The 13,796-nt window shown below is 51.0% G+C and overlaps 1 protein-coding gene across 2 annotated transcripts; it reads right to left on the bottom strand.

The window, feature by feature from the left end:
- Nucleotides 1–259: 259 nt before the first annotated feature.
- Nucleotides 260–13,285, bottom strand: ZNHIT1 (zinc finger HIT-type containing 1). 2 transcript variants are annotated; one of them, XM_084224458.1, is made up of 6 exons: nucleotides 13,228–13,285; nucleotides 9,515–9,627; nucleotides 8,851–8,908; nucleotides 6,239–6,318; nucleotides 2,341–2,510; nucleotides 266–723 (listed from the first exon to the last, which is right to left on the bottom strand). In XM_084224458.1, exons 1-6 carry the CDS (start codon nucleotides 13,250–13,252, stop codon nucleotides 702–704), a joined length of 468 nt encoding a protein of 155 aa, XP_084080584.1. In that variant the 5' UTR covers nucleotides 13,253–13,285; the 3' UTR covers nucleotides 266–701. The 2 variants fall into 2 exon arrangements, with proteins under 2 accessions (XP_084080583.1, XP_084080584.1); XM_084224457.1 differs by lacking the exon at nucleotides 8,851–8,908 and having other exon boundaries at nucleotides 260–723; nucleotides 9,457–9,627.
- Nucleotides 13,286–13,796: the final 511 nt, after the last annotated feature.

Raw genomic sequence — 13,796 nt, 5'->3', positions numbered from 1 at the left:
CGGAATTTTTCCCGATTTTCCCCCCAATCCCGAGGCCCCGCCCCCTTCCACAGGCCCCGCCCACCTCTCCTGTAGCTCCTCCCACCCTTTCCAAATAAAGTCGATCCCAAAGATTTTGGTAGGAAAAAGTCGGATTTTGGTTCAAACCGGGCCCGGCCGCCATCTTGGGGAGGGGTGGGGGCAGCCATTTTGTGGGCGTGGCCACAGCAGCCATATTGTGGGTGTGGCCACAGCAGCCATTTTGTGGGCGTGGTCATGGCAGCCATCTCAGGGTGGGACCACAGCGGCCATTTTGTGGGTGTGGCCACGGCAGCCATCTTGAGAGTATGTTCGTGGCAGCCATTTTGTGGGCGTGACCACGGCAGCCATTTTGGGGGTGTGGCCAAGGTGGCCATCTTGGGGTGGGGCTACGGCTGCCATTTGTGGGCGTGGCTTTGGCAGCCATATTGAACACGTGGTCATAGCAGCCATTTTGGGGGTGTGGCCTTTTTGGGGGTGGAGTCATGGCAGCCATCTTGGGGTGGAACCACAGCAGCCATCTTGGGGTGAGTGTTGCCATGACAACCATCTTAGGGACGTTGCCACGGCAGCCATTTTAGGGGGCGGGACCAAACGAGACGCGCTCACGGCGGCCATTTTGGGGGTGGCGTCGCGGCAGCCATGTTGTGGGCGTGGCCGCGGCAGCCATATTGGGGGCGGGGTCACACCGTCCACTTCAGGCACCTGTGGGGGAGGGGAGGGAAAGGTCAGAGGTCAGCGGGGTGAGGCCCCTCCCCCCCCAAATTTGGGGTCCCCCTTCCAGGCAACATTCCCACGAGATTTTTTCCATTTTTTTGCCATTTTTCCCCATTTTCCCCAAAGTTTTCCCATCTTTTCCAGTTTTTTCCAATTTTTTCCCATTTTCCCTCATTTCCCCCAAATTTTTTTCCATTTCCTCAGGGTTTTTTCCCGTTTTCCTGGGATTTTTACCATTTTTTGTTGCTTTTCCCATTTTTCTCTTGTTTTTTTCTCCAGTTTTTTCCCATTTTTTCACCATTTTTCCCACTTTATTGCCCTTTTTCCCATTTTCCCCAGTTCTTCTCTCATTTTTCCCACCTTCTTTCCCATTTTTTGTTGGTTTTCCCCTTTTGTCGACTTCCCCCCATTTTCCCTCTTTTTTCCCCCATTTACTCTCCCATTTTCCCCCATCTTTTCCTGTTTTTCCCATTTTTTCCCCATTCCCCCCCATTTTCCAATTTTCATAATTTTTTCCCCTTTTTTTCACCATTTTCCCATTTTTTTGTTCGTTTTTCCAGTTTGCTGATTTTCCCCAATTTTTCCTGGGATTTTTCCCCATTTACTTTCCCATTTTCCCCATTTTTCTGCCATTTTTTCCCGTTTTCCCCCATTTTTTCACAATCTTTTCCCGTTTTTTCAACGTTTTTCCCATTTTTTCCCATTTTCCCCCGTTTTTCCCCCGTTCTGGGGTGGATCCTGACCTGGTGTCCTGGTGGGTGCCCAGGCAGCGCCTGCAGCCCCACAGGTGACACAGCTCTGTCCCCAAACCCATTTTTGGGCCATTTTGGGCCGTTTATTCCCATTTTTTCACAGTTTTTTCCCATTTTTTCACCGTTTTTTCCCATTTTTTCCCTGTTTTTGCCCCGTTCTGGGGTGGATCCTGACCTGGTGTCCTGGTGGGTGCCTGCAGCCCCACAGGTGACACAGTTGGGTCCCCAAACCCATTTTTGGGCTGTTTTCCCCCATTTTTCCCCATTTTCCCCATTTTTTCACCCTTTTCCCCCATTTTTTCCCATTTTTTCACCGTTTTTCCCCCGTTCTGGGGCGGATCCTGACCTGGTGTCCTGGTGGGTGCCTGCAGCTCCGCAGGTGACACAGCTCTGTCCCCAAACCCATTTTTGGCTGTTTTTCCCATTTTTCCACCCTTTTTTCCCATTTTTCCACCATTTTTTCCCATTTTATCCCCGTTTTTGCCCCATTTTGGGGCGGATCCTGACCTGGTGTCCTGGTGCGTGCCCAGGCAGCGCCTGCAGCAGTACCTGGCGCCACAGGTGACACAGCTCTGTCCCCAAACCCATTTTTGGGCCATTTCTCCACCCTTTTTTCCCATTTTTCCACCGTTTTTTCCCATTTTTTCCCCGTTTTTGCCCCGTTCTGGGCCGGATCCTGACCTGGTGTCCTGGTGGGTGCCCAGGCAGCGCGTGCAGCAGTACCTGGCCCCACAGGTGACACAGCTCTGTCCCCAAACCCATTTTTGGGCCATTTCTCCACCCTTTTTTCCCATTTTTCCCCGTTTTTCCCCGTTTTTCCCTGTTTTTGCCCCGTTCTGGGGCGGATCCTGACCTGGTGTCCTGGTGGGTGCCCAGGCAGCGCGTGCAGCAGTACCTGGCCCCGCAGGTGACGCAGGTGTAGCCCGAGGGGAAGCCGCAGACGGCGCAGAAGTGGCGCTGGGGCAGCCGGGACGGGGCCGCCCCGGCCGAGACGTAATTGGGGCCCTCGGCCGCGCTCAGGTTCTGAAGGGGTTAAAATAAAATTGTTCCGACCCCAGAATCGGCCACAAATTCCTGGAATGAAGCTGAAAGTTCAGCCCCAAAATTCAGGCCAAAAATTCGGGTTGAAATCCAGAGTTCAGGCACAAAATTCAGCCCAAAAATCAAAAATTCAGACCCAAAATCAGCCCCAAAATCAAAAATTCAGCCCTAAAATCAAAAATTCAGCTCCAAAATCAGCCCCAAAATCCAGAGTTCAGCCACAAAATTCCGGGTTGAAATCCAGAGTTCAGACACAAAATTCAGCCCCAAAATCCAGAATTCAGACCCAAAATCAGCCCCAAAATCAAAAATTCAGCCCCAAAATTCAGCCCAAAAATTTGGGTTAAAATCCAGAGTTCAGACACAAAATTCAGCCCCAAAATCAAAAATTTAGCCCCAAAATCCAGAATTCAGCCCAAAAATCAGCTCCAAAATAAAAAATTCAGACCCAAAATCCAGAATTCAGATCCAAAATCAGCCTCAAAATCAAAAATTCAGCCCCAAAATTCCGGGTTGAAATCCAGAGTTCAGACACAAAATCCAGCCCCAAAATCCAGGTTAAAATCCAGAGTTCAGACACAAAATTCAGCCCCAAAATCAAAAATTCAGCCCCAAAATCAGCTCCAAAATCCAGAATTCTGCCCCAAAATCAGCCTCAAAATCCAGCCCAAGTATCCAGGTTGAAATCCAATGTTCAGACACAAAATTCAGCCCCAAAACTCAGAATTCAGCCCCAAATCCAACACAAAATCCAGAGTTCAGACCCAAAATCAGTTTAAAATCAAAAATTCAGCCCCAAAATCCAGCCCAAGAATCCAGGTTGAAATCCAAAGTTCAGACACAAAATTCAGCCCCAAATTCCAGAATTCAGACCCAAAATCAGCCCCAAAAATCAAAAATTCAGCTCCAAAATCCAACACAAAATCAAAAATTCAGCCCCAAAATTCAGCTCAAGAATCCAGGTTAAAATCCAGAGTTCAGACACAAAATTCAGCCCCAAAATCAAAAATTCAGCCCCAAAATCAGCACCAAAATCAAAAATTCAGCCCCAAAATCCAGAGTTCAGCCCCAAAATCCGGGTTAAAATCCAGAGTTCAGACACAAAATCAGCCCCAAAATCAAAAATTCAGACCCAAAATTCAGCCCAAAAATCCGGGTTGAAATCCAGAGTTCAGCCCCAAAATCAGCCCCAAAATGAAAAATTCAGCCCCAAAATTCAGCTCCAAAATCAAAAATTCAGCCCTAAAATCAAAAATTCAGCTCCAAAATCAGCCCCAAAATCAAAAATTCTGCCCAAAAATCAAGAATTCAGCTCCAAAATCAGCCCCAAAATCAAAAATTCAGCCCCAAAATTCCGGGTTGAAATCCAGAGTTCAGACACAAAATTCAGCCCCAAAATCCAGAATTCAGCCCCAAAATCAGCACCAAAATCAAAAATTCAGCCCAAAAATTTGGGTTAAAATCCAGAGTTCAGACACAAAATTCAGCCCCAAAATCAAAAATTCAGCCCCAAAATCCAGCCCAAGAATCCAGATTGAAATCCAAAGTTCAGACACAAAATTCAGCCCCAAAATCAAAAATTCAGACCCAAAATCAGCCCCAAAATCCAGAATTCTGCCCCAAAATCAGCCTCAAAATCCAGCAAGAATCCAGGTTGAAATCCAGAATTCAGCCCCAAAATCAGCCTCAAAATCCTGAACTCAGCCCCAAAATCCAACACAAAATCCAAAATTCAGCCCCAAAATCCAGAGTTCAGACCCAAATTCAGCCCCAAAATCAAAAATTCAGCCCCAAGATCCGGGGTAAAATCCAGAGTTCAGACACAAAATTCAGCCCCAAAATCAAAAATTCAGCCCCAAAATCAGCTCCAAAATCCAGAATTCTGCCCCAAAATCAGCCTCAAAATCCAGCCCAAGAATCCAGGTTGAAATCCAATGTTCAGACACAAAATTCAGCCCCAAAACTCAGAATTCAGCCCCAAATCCAACACAAAATCCAGAGTTCAGACCCAAAATCAGTTTAAAATCAAAAATTCAGCCCCAAAATCCAGCCCAAGAATCCAGGTTGAAATCCAAAGTTCAGACACAAAATTCAGCCCCAAATTCCAGAATTCAGACCCAAAATCAGCCCCAAAAATCAAAAATTCAGCTCCAAAATCCAACACAAAATCAAAAATTCAGCCCCAAAATTCAGCTCAAGAATCCAGGTTAAAATCCAGAGTTCAGACACAAAATTCAGCCCCAAAATCAAAAATTCAGCCCCAAAATCAGCACCAAAATCAAAAATTCAGCCCCAAAATCCAGAGTTCAGCCCCAAAATCCGGGTTAAAATCCAGAGTTCAGACACAAAATCAGCTCCAAAATCAAAAATTCAGACCCAAAATCAGCCCCAAAATCAAAAATTCAGACCCAAAATCAGCCCCAGAATCAAAAATTCAGACCCAAAATTCAGCCCAAAAATCCGGGTTGAAATCCAGAGTTCAGCCCCAAAATCAGCCCCAAAATGAAAAATTCAGCCCCAAAATTCAGCTCCAAAATCAAAAATTCAGCCCTAAAATCAAAAATTCAGCTCCAAAATCAGCCCCAAAATCAAAAATTCAGCCCAAAAATCAAGAATTCAGCTCCAAAATCAGCCCCAAAATCAAAAATTCAGCCCCAAAATTCCGGGTTGAAATCCAGAGTTCAGACACAAAATTCAGCCCCAAAATCCAGAATTCAGCCCCAAAATCAGCACCAAAATCAAAAATTCAGCCCCAAAATTCAGCCCAAAAATCCGGGTTGAAATCCAGAGTTCAGACCCAAAATTCAGCCCCAAAATCAAAAATTCAGCCCCAAAATCCAGAATTCAGCCCCAAAATCAGCTCCAAAATCAAAAATTCAGACCCAAAATCCAGAATTCAGACCCAAAATCAGCCTCAAAATCAAAAATTCAGCCCCAAAATTCCGGGTTGAAATCCAGAGTTCAGACACAAAATTCAGCCCCAAAATCCAGCCCCAAAATCCAGGTTAAAATCCAGAGTTCAGACACAAAATTCAGCCCCAAAATCAAAAATTCAGCCCCAAAATCAGCTCCAAAATCCAGAATTCTGCCCCAAAATCAGCCTCAAAATCCAGCCCAAGAATCCAGGTTGAAATCCAATGTTCAGACACAAAATTCAGCCCCAAAATCCAGAATTCAGCCTCAAAATCAGCACCAAAATCAAAAATTCAGCCCCAAAATCCAGCCCAAAATCCAGAATTCAGTCCAAAATCCAAAATTCACCCCCAAACCCCAGAATTCAGCTCCAAAATTTCTCCAAATGCCCCCAAACTTCCCCCAAATTTCCCAAATTCCCCCAAATTTGCCCCAATTTTCCCCAAATCCCTTCAGATTTACCCAAATTCCCCCAAACTTCTCCTGAGTTCCCCTCAAATCCCCCCAAAATCCACAAGAAAATAAAAAAAAATCTCCTACAGTCACCCCAAAATCTCCTTTTTAGTCTCCAAAATCCTCTAAAATGCCCCAAAATCCCCCCAAAATAGAAAAAAATCTCCCCAAAAATCCTCAAAAATAGAAAATAAAAGCCCCAAAATCCTCAGAAATATTTCAAAAATGCCTCAAAATCTCCCCAAAATTCTCAAAAATAGAAAAAAATGCCCCAAATCAGCCCAAAATTTCCAAAATTTCCCCAAATTTTCCCAAATTTTTCCCAATTTTCCCCAAATTCCCACCTGCTCCTCCAGCAGGGCCTGGAAGTTCTTGCGGAAGCGCAGCTTGAAATGATCCCCCCGCGTTTTCTTCTTCTTCTTCCCTGGGGAAAAGCCAAAATTCGGCCCCAAAAATTCAGAATTCAGCCCCAAAATTTCAGTTCCCCAAATCCCCACCGCGAATCCGACCCCAAATCCAGAATTCCGCCCCAAAATCGGAGCAAAATTCGGCCAAAAATGCAAAATTCAGCCCCAAAATTCAGAATTCAGCCCCAAATTCAGCTGAAAATGCAAAATTCAGCCCAAAATTCAGCCCAAAATTCAGAATTCAGCCCCAAATTCAGCTGAAAATGCAAAATTCAGCCCAAAATTCAGAATTCAGCCCCAAATTCAGCTGAAAATGCAAAATTCAGCCCAAAATTCAGCCCAAAATTCAGCCCAAAATTCAGAATTCAGCCCCAAATTCAGCTCAAAATGCAAAATTCAGCCCCGAATCCAGCTCCAAATCCACCCCAAAATCCAGAGTTCAGCCCAAAATCGGTTCCAAATCCAGCAAGAAATGCAAAATTTGGCCCCAAAAATTCAGAATTCAGCCCCAAAATTTCAGTTCCCAAAATCCCCACCGCAAATCCAACCCCAAATCCAGAATTCCGCCCCAAAATCGGAGCAAAATTCGGCCAAAAATGCAAAATTCAGCCCCAAATTCAGCTGAAAATGCAAATTTCAGCCCAAAATTCAGAATTCAGCCCAAAATTCAGCCCCAAAATCCAGAATTCAGCCCCAAATTCAGCTGAAAATGCAAAATTCAGCCCAAAATTCAGAGTTCAGCCCCAATTCCAGCCCAAAATTCAGAATTCAGCCCCAAATTCACCCAAAAATGCCAAATTTATCCCAAAATCAGCACAAAAAAATCCAATTAAAATGCAAAATTCAGCCCCAAAAATTCAGAATCCGGCCCTAAAATCAGCAAAAAATTCAAAACTCGGCCTCAAAATCTGATCCCAAGTTTGAAATCCCCCCCAAAATCCAAAATCCGACCCAAAAATGCCGAATTTAGTCCCAATTCCAGGCCCAAAATCCGATTAAAATGCAAAATTCCGCCCCACGTGTGGCGCCAGATTTGGATTTCAGCCCCAAAATCGACCCCAAATGCAGCAAAACCAGCAAAATTCGGCATCAAAATTCCAAATTCAGCCCAAAATTCCCCCAAAATCTCCTGATTCCGGCTCCCCCCGGTCCGGTTCGATCCAGTTCTGGTCCCAGTTCCGGTTCTGGTCCCGGTTCGGTTCCGGTTCTGTCGCTGAAGTTCGGGAGGGGTTTCCCAGCCCAGGATCCCCCAAATCCCTTTCAAACCCCCCCAATCCCGATCGCCCTCGGTTCCCCCCGGTCCCGGTTCTGGTTCACCCCCGGTTCGGTTCCGGTTCCCGGTTCCAGTCCTGGCGGTGTCGCTGAAGTTCGGGAGCCCCAAAACGCCCCCAAACCCCCCTAAATCCGCCATTCCCGACCCCCCCGGTTCCCCCGGTCCCGGTTCTGGTTCACCCCCGGTTCGGTCCGGTTCCGGTTCCCGGTCCCGATCTCGGCGGTGTCGCTGAAGTTCGGCAGCCGTTTCCCGGGCCAGGATCCCCCAGAACCCCCAATCCCGGTTCCCCCCGGTTCCCCCCGGTGCCGGTTCAGCCTGGTTCCGGTTCCTGGTGCCGTTCAGCCCGGTTCCAGTTCCCAGTGCCGGTTCAGCCCGGTTCCGGTTCCGGTCCCGGTCTCGGCGGTGTCGCTGAAGTTCGGGAGCCGTTTCCCGGGCCGGGATCCCCCAGAACCCCCAATCCCGGTTCTCCCCGGTACCGGTTCAGCTCCCCCGGTTCTCCCCGGTTCCCGGTTCCGGTCCCGGCAGTGTCACTGAAGTTCGGCAGCCGTTTCCCGGGCCAGGATCCCCCAGAACCCCCAATCCCGGCTCCCCCCGGTTCCCCCCGGTGCCGGTTCAGCCCGGTTCCGGTTCCTGGTGCCGGTTCAGCCCGGTTCCCGTTCACGGTTCCGGTCCTGGTCTCGGCGGTGAAGTTCGGCAGCCGTTTCCCGGGCGGGGATCCCCCAGAACCCCCAGTCCCGGCTCCCCCCGGTCCCGGTACTGGCTCCCCCCGGTCCGGTTCAGCCCGGTTCCGGTTCCCGGTGCCGGTCCCGGTCCCGGCGGTGTCGCTGAAGTTCGGGAGCCGTTTCCCAGCCCAGGATCCCCCAGAACCCCCAATCCCGGCTCCCCCCGGTTCCGGTTCCGGCTCCCCCCGGTCCCGGTTCAGCTGCCCCCGGTTCCCCCGGTCTCGGTACTGGCTCCCCCGAGTCCGGTTCAGCCCGGTTCCGGTTCCCGGTCCCGGTCTCGGCGGGGTCGCTGAAGTTCAGGAGCCGTTTCCCAGCCCGGGATCCCCCAGAACCCCCAATCCCGGTATCCCCCGGTTCCCCCCGGTCCCGGTTCGGTTCTCCCCGGTTCCCCCGGTGCCGGTACCGGTCTTGGCGGTGTCTCTGAAGTTCGGGAGCCGTTTCCCAGCCCAGGATCCCCCAAACCCCCCCAATCCCGGTTCCCCCCGGTTCCCTCCGGTACCCCCCGGTATCTCCCGGTATCTCCTGGTATCTCCCGGTTCCCCCGGTTCCGGTACCGGTCTCGGCGGTGTCGCTGAAGTTCGGGAGCCGTTTCCCGGGCCGCGGCAGCCCGGCCTGCGGATCCCACCCCCAAACCCCCCCAATCCCGGTTCCCCTGGTCCCGGTTCGGTTCCCCCCGGTATCCCCCGGTGCCGGTACCGGTCTCGGCGGTGTCGCTGAAGTTGGGCAGCCGTTTCCCGGGCCGCGGCAGCCCCGCCTGCGGATCCCACCCCCAAACCCCCCCAATCCCGGTTCCCCCCGGTATCTCCCGGTATCTCCCGGTATCTCCCGGTTCCCCCGGTGCCGGTACCGGTCTCGGCGGTGTCGCTGAAGTTGGGCAGCCGTTTCCCGGGCCGCGGCAGCCCCGCCTGCAGATCCCACCCCCAAACCCCCCCAATCCCGGTTCCCCCGGTTCCCCCCGGTCCGGTTCAGCCCGGTTCCGGTTCCCCCCGGTTCCCCCGGTGCCGGTACCGGTCTCGGCGGTGTCGCTGAAGTTGGGCAGCCGTTTCCCGGGCCGCGGCAGCCCCGCCTGCGGATCCCTCCCCCAAACCCTCTCAATCCCGGTTCCCCCCGGTCCGGTTCAGCCCGGTTCCGGTTCCCCCCGTTCCCCCCGGTGCCGGTACCGGTCTCGGCGGTGTCGCTGAAGTTGGGCAGCCGTTTCCCGGGCCGCGGCAGCCCGGCCTGCGGGTCGTCCCCGAAGTTGTCGTTCTCCAGCGCCTCCAGCTGCCGGTGCAGCCGCCGCTGCCGCGCGGGCGCGTCCAGGACCCGCCGGGGGCCGCCCTCGGGAACGCGCGCTGGGCCACAAAGGGTTAAAAAAGCGGGAATTGAACCCCAAAATCCCGGGATTTAACCCCGAAAAATGGGGAATTTATCCCCCCAAAATCGGGGATTTATCCCCCCAAAATCGGGAATTTATCCCCAAAAAATGCAGGAACTTAGCCCTAAAAATATCGGGAATTTAACCACAAAAATGGGGAATTTATCCCTAAAAAATCGGGAATTTAACCACAAAAATTTAAATATTTATCCTGAAAAATGGAGAATTTATCTCTAAAAAATCGGGGATTTATTCCTAAAAAACGGGAATTTATTCCTAAAAAATGGGGAATTTATCCCTAAAAAATGGGGAGTTTATCCCCCAAAAATGAGGAATTTATCCCTAAAAAACCGAAATTTATCCCTAAAGATTCGGGAATTTACTCCTAAAAAAATCAGGAATTTATCCCTAAAATTGGGAATTTATCCCTAAAAAACCAGGAATTTATTCCTAAAAAATAGAGAATTTATCCCTAAAAATCCGGGGATTTAGCACCAAAAATTCAGGAATTTATCCCAAAAAAATCGGGAATTTATCCCTAAAAATCGGGAATTTATCCCTAAAAAATCGGGAATTTAACCCCCCAACATCAGGGATTTAACCCCCAAAAATGCAGGAATTTGACCAAAAAAAAATCGAGAATTTGACCCTAAAAAATCGGGGATTTATCCCCAAAAAATTGGGAATTTATCATCCCAAAATCGGGAATTTATTCCTAAAAAATGGGGACTTTACCCCTAAAAAATTGGGAATTTATCTCTAAAAAATTGGAGAATTTATCCCTAAAAAATGGAGAATTTATCTCTAAAAAATGGGCAATTTATCCCTAAAAAATGGGGAATTTATCCCCAAAAATGGGGAATTTATCCCTAAAAAATGGGGAATTTATCCCCAAAAATGGGGAATTTATCCCTAAAAAACGAGAATTTATCCCTAAAAAATCGGGAATTTATCACTAAAAAATTGGGAAATTATCCTTAAAAAATGGAGAATTTATCCCCAAAAAATCAGGAATTTATTCACAAAAAATGGAGAATTTATCACTAAAAAACAAGAATTTATCCCTAAAAAATCGGGAATTTATCCCTAAATATGCAGGAACTTAACCACAAAAAATGGGGAATTTAACCCTAAAAAATCGGGAATTTGACCCCAAAAAATCGGGAATTTATTCCTAAAAAATTGGGAATTTATCCCTAAAAAATCGGGAATTTATCCCTAAAAAATGGGGAATTTATTCCTAAAAAATGGGGAATTTATCCCAAAAAAATCCGGAATTTATCCCTAAAAAATCCGGAATTTATCACCAAAAACTCAAATATTTATCCCAAAAAAATCGGGAATTTATCCCTAAAAAATCGGGAATTTATCCCTAAAAAATGGGGAGTTTATCCCCCAAAAATGAGGAATTTATCCCTAAAAAACCGAAATTTATCCCTAAAGATTCGGGAATTTACTCCTAAAAAAATCAGGAATTTATCCCTAAAATTGGGAATTTATCCCTAAAAAACCAGGAATTTAGACCTAAAAAATAGAGAATTTATCCCTAAAAATCCGGGGATTTAGCACCAAAAATTCAGGAATTTATCCCCAAAAAAATCGGGAATTTAGCCCTAAAAAATCGGGAATTTAACGCCCCAACATCAGGGATTTAACCCCAAAAAATGCAGGAATTTGACCAAAAAAAAAATCGAGAATTTGACCCTAAAAAATCGGGGATTTATCCCCAAAAAAATTGGGAATTTATCATCCCAAAATCGGGAATTTATTCCTAAAAAATGGGGACTTTACGCCTAAAAAATTGGGAATTTATTCCTAAAATGGGGAATTTATCCCTAAAGAATGGAGAATGTAAACCCCAAAATCCAGGAATTTATCCCTAAAAAATCAGGGATTTATCTCTAAAAAATGGAGAATTTATTCCTAAAAAGTCGGGAATTTATCCCCAAAAATATCGGGGATTAATCTCTAAACAATGGGGAATTTATCCCTAAAAAATGGAGAATTTATCCCTAAAAATTGGGAATTTATTCCTAAAAAATGGGGAATTTATCCCTAAAAAACGGGGAATTTATCCCTAAAAAACGGGGAATTTATCCCTAAAAAATTGGGAATTTATTCCTAAAAAATGGGGAATTTAACCCCAAAATCAACCCCGGGACCCCAGAACCGAATCCGGGACCCCCCCGAACCGACCCCAGGACCCCTAAAATGGCACCGGGACCCTGGAACCGACACCGGGACCCCCGAACCAACACCGGGATCCCCGAACCGACCCCAGAACCGTCCCCGGGACCCCCCCAAATTCAACCCCGGGACCCCAGGACCGAACCCGGGACCCCCCCAAACAGCCCCGGGACCCCCTCAGACCCCACCGGGACCCCCGAACGAACCCCGGGATCCCCAAATTCAACCCCGGGACCCCCTCAGAACCTCCCGGGACCCCTGAACCGACCCCGGAACCGAATCCGGGACCCCTCCGAACCGGCCCCGGGACCCCTAAAATGGCACCGGGACCCCCGAACCGACACCGGGACCCCCCCAAAATCAACCCCGGGACCCCCTCAGAACCTCCCGGGACCCCCGAACCGACACCGGGACCCCCCCAAAAGAGCCCCGGGACCCCTAAAATGGCACCGGGACCCCGGAACCGACCCCCAAAAGAGCCCCGGGACCCCCTCAGAACCCCCCAAACCGAACACCGGACCCCCCCAAAATCAACCCCGGGACCCCAGGACCAACACCGGGACCCCCGAACCGACCCCAGAACCGACACCGGGACCCCCCCCAAACAGCCCCGGGACCCCCTCAGACCCCACCGGGACCCGCGAACCGACCCCGGGACCCCCAAATTGGGGCAGCGGGACCCCCGAACGAAGCCCGGGATCCCCGAACGAAGCCCGGGATCCCCAAAATCAACCCCGGGACCCCCAAAACCGCACCGGGACCCCCGAACCGACGCAGCGGGACCCCCGAACGAACCCCAGGACCCCCGAACCGACCCCGGGACCCCCGAACCGACCCCAGGATCCCCCAAAAGGGCCCCGGGACACCCCCAAAGCCCCTCAGGACACCCGAACCGACCCCGGGACCCCCAAAATCAACCCCGGGACCCCCTCAGAACCTCCCGAGACCCCCGAACCGAATCCGGGACCCCCCCGAACCGACCCGGGGACCCCTAAAATGGCACCGGGACCCCCAAACCGAACCCCGGAGCCCCCCAAAAGAGCCCCGGGACCCCAAGACCGACACCGGGACCCCCGAACCGACCCCGGAACCCCCTCAGAACCCCCCGGGCTCCTCGACCAGGCCCCGAACCGGCCCCGGGACCCCCTCAGAACCCCCCAAAACCCCTCAGAACCCCCCGGGACCCCCTCAGAACCCCCCAAAACCCCTCAGAACCCCCCGGGACCCCCTCAGAACCTCCCGGGCCCCCCGAACCGACCCCGGGACCCCCCAAAACCCCTGAGAACCCCCCGGGCCCCCCGAACCGGCCCCGGGACCCCCTCAGAACCTCCCGGGCCCCCCGAACCGGCCCCGAACCGGCCCCGGGACCCGCGGGCCCCTCCCCCCTCACCCGACGTTTTCTTCTCCCCCATCATGAGGCGACTTCCGGTCGGCCGCCCTTCACTTCCGCCCTCCCTGACGCCACTTCCGCTCCCCGCCCTTCACTTCCGCCCTCACCGCCCTCCGCCGCCATCTTGAGCGCGGCGCGAAAGCCACGCCCCCTTCTTCGCCATATTTGGTGCGGCTTTCAGGAAGCCACGCCCCCTTTTCCCGCGCCTGGCAACGTGGCAATTCCGCTACGGCCACGCCCCTCAGCGCTGATTGGTGGAGAGGGCGGAGCGGCGGGCGGGGATTGGATGAGGCGCGGCGGGAAGCCCCGCCCCTGGGTGTAAGCCACGCCCCCCACGCGCCATGGCCGCGCTGGCGCTGCCGCTGCTGCTGCTGCTGCTGGGGACCCCCGGGAGCGCCCCCGAAACCGCCCGAAACTGCCCCAAAACCGCCCGGAACTGCCCCGGGAACGCCCCCCGGGACCGCCCCGGGATTCCCGCCGGGACTGAGCCCCAAATCCCCCGAAACTGCCCCGAAACCTCCCGGAACGGCCCCCAAATCCTCCGAAATCTCCCCGAAAACTCCCAAAAC

Source organism: Fringilla coelebs, assembly GCF_963513975.1.
Source record: "Fringilla coelebs genome assembly, chromosome: 38".
Taxonomy (NCBI): Eukaryota; Metazoa; Chordata; class Aves; order Passeriformes; family Fringillidae; genus Fringilla; species Fringilla coelebs.
This window is presented reverse-complemented; position numbering and strand designations above follow the sequence as displayed.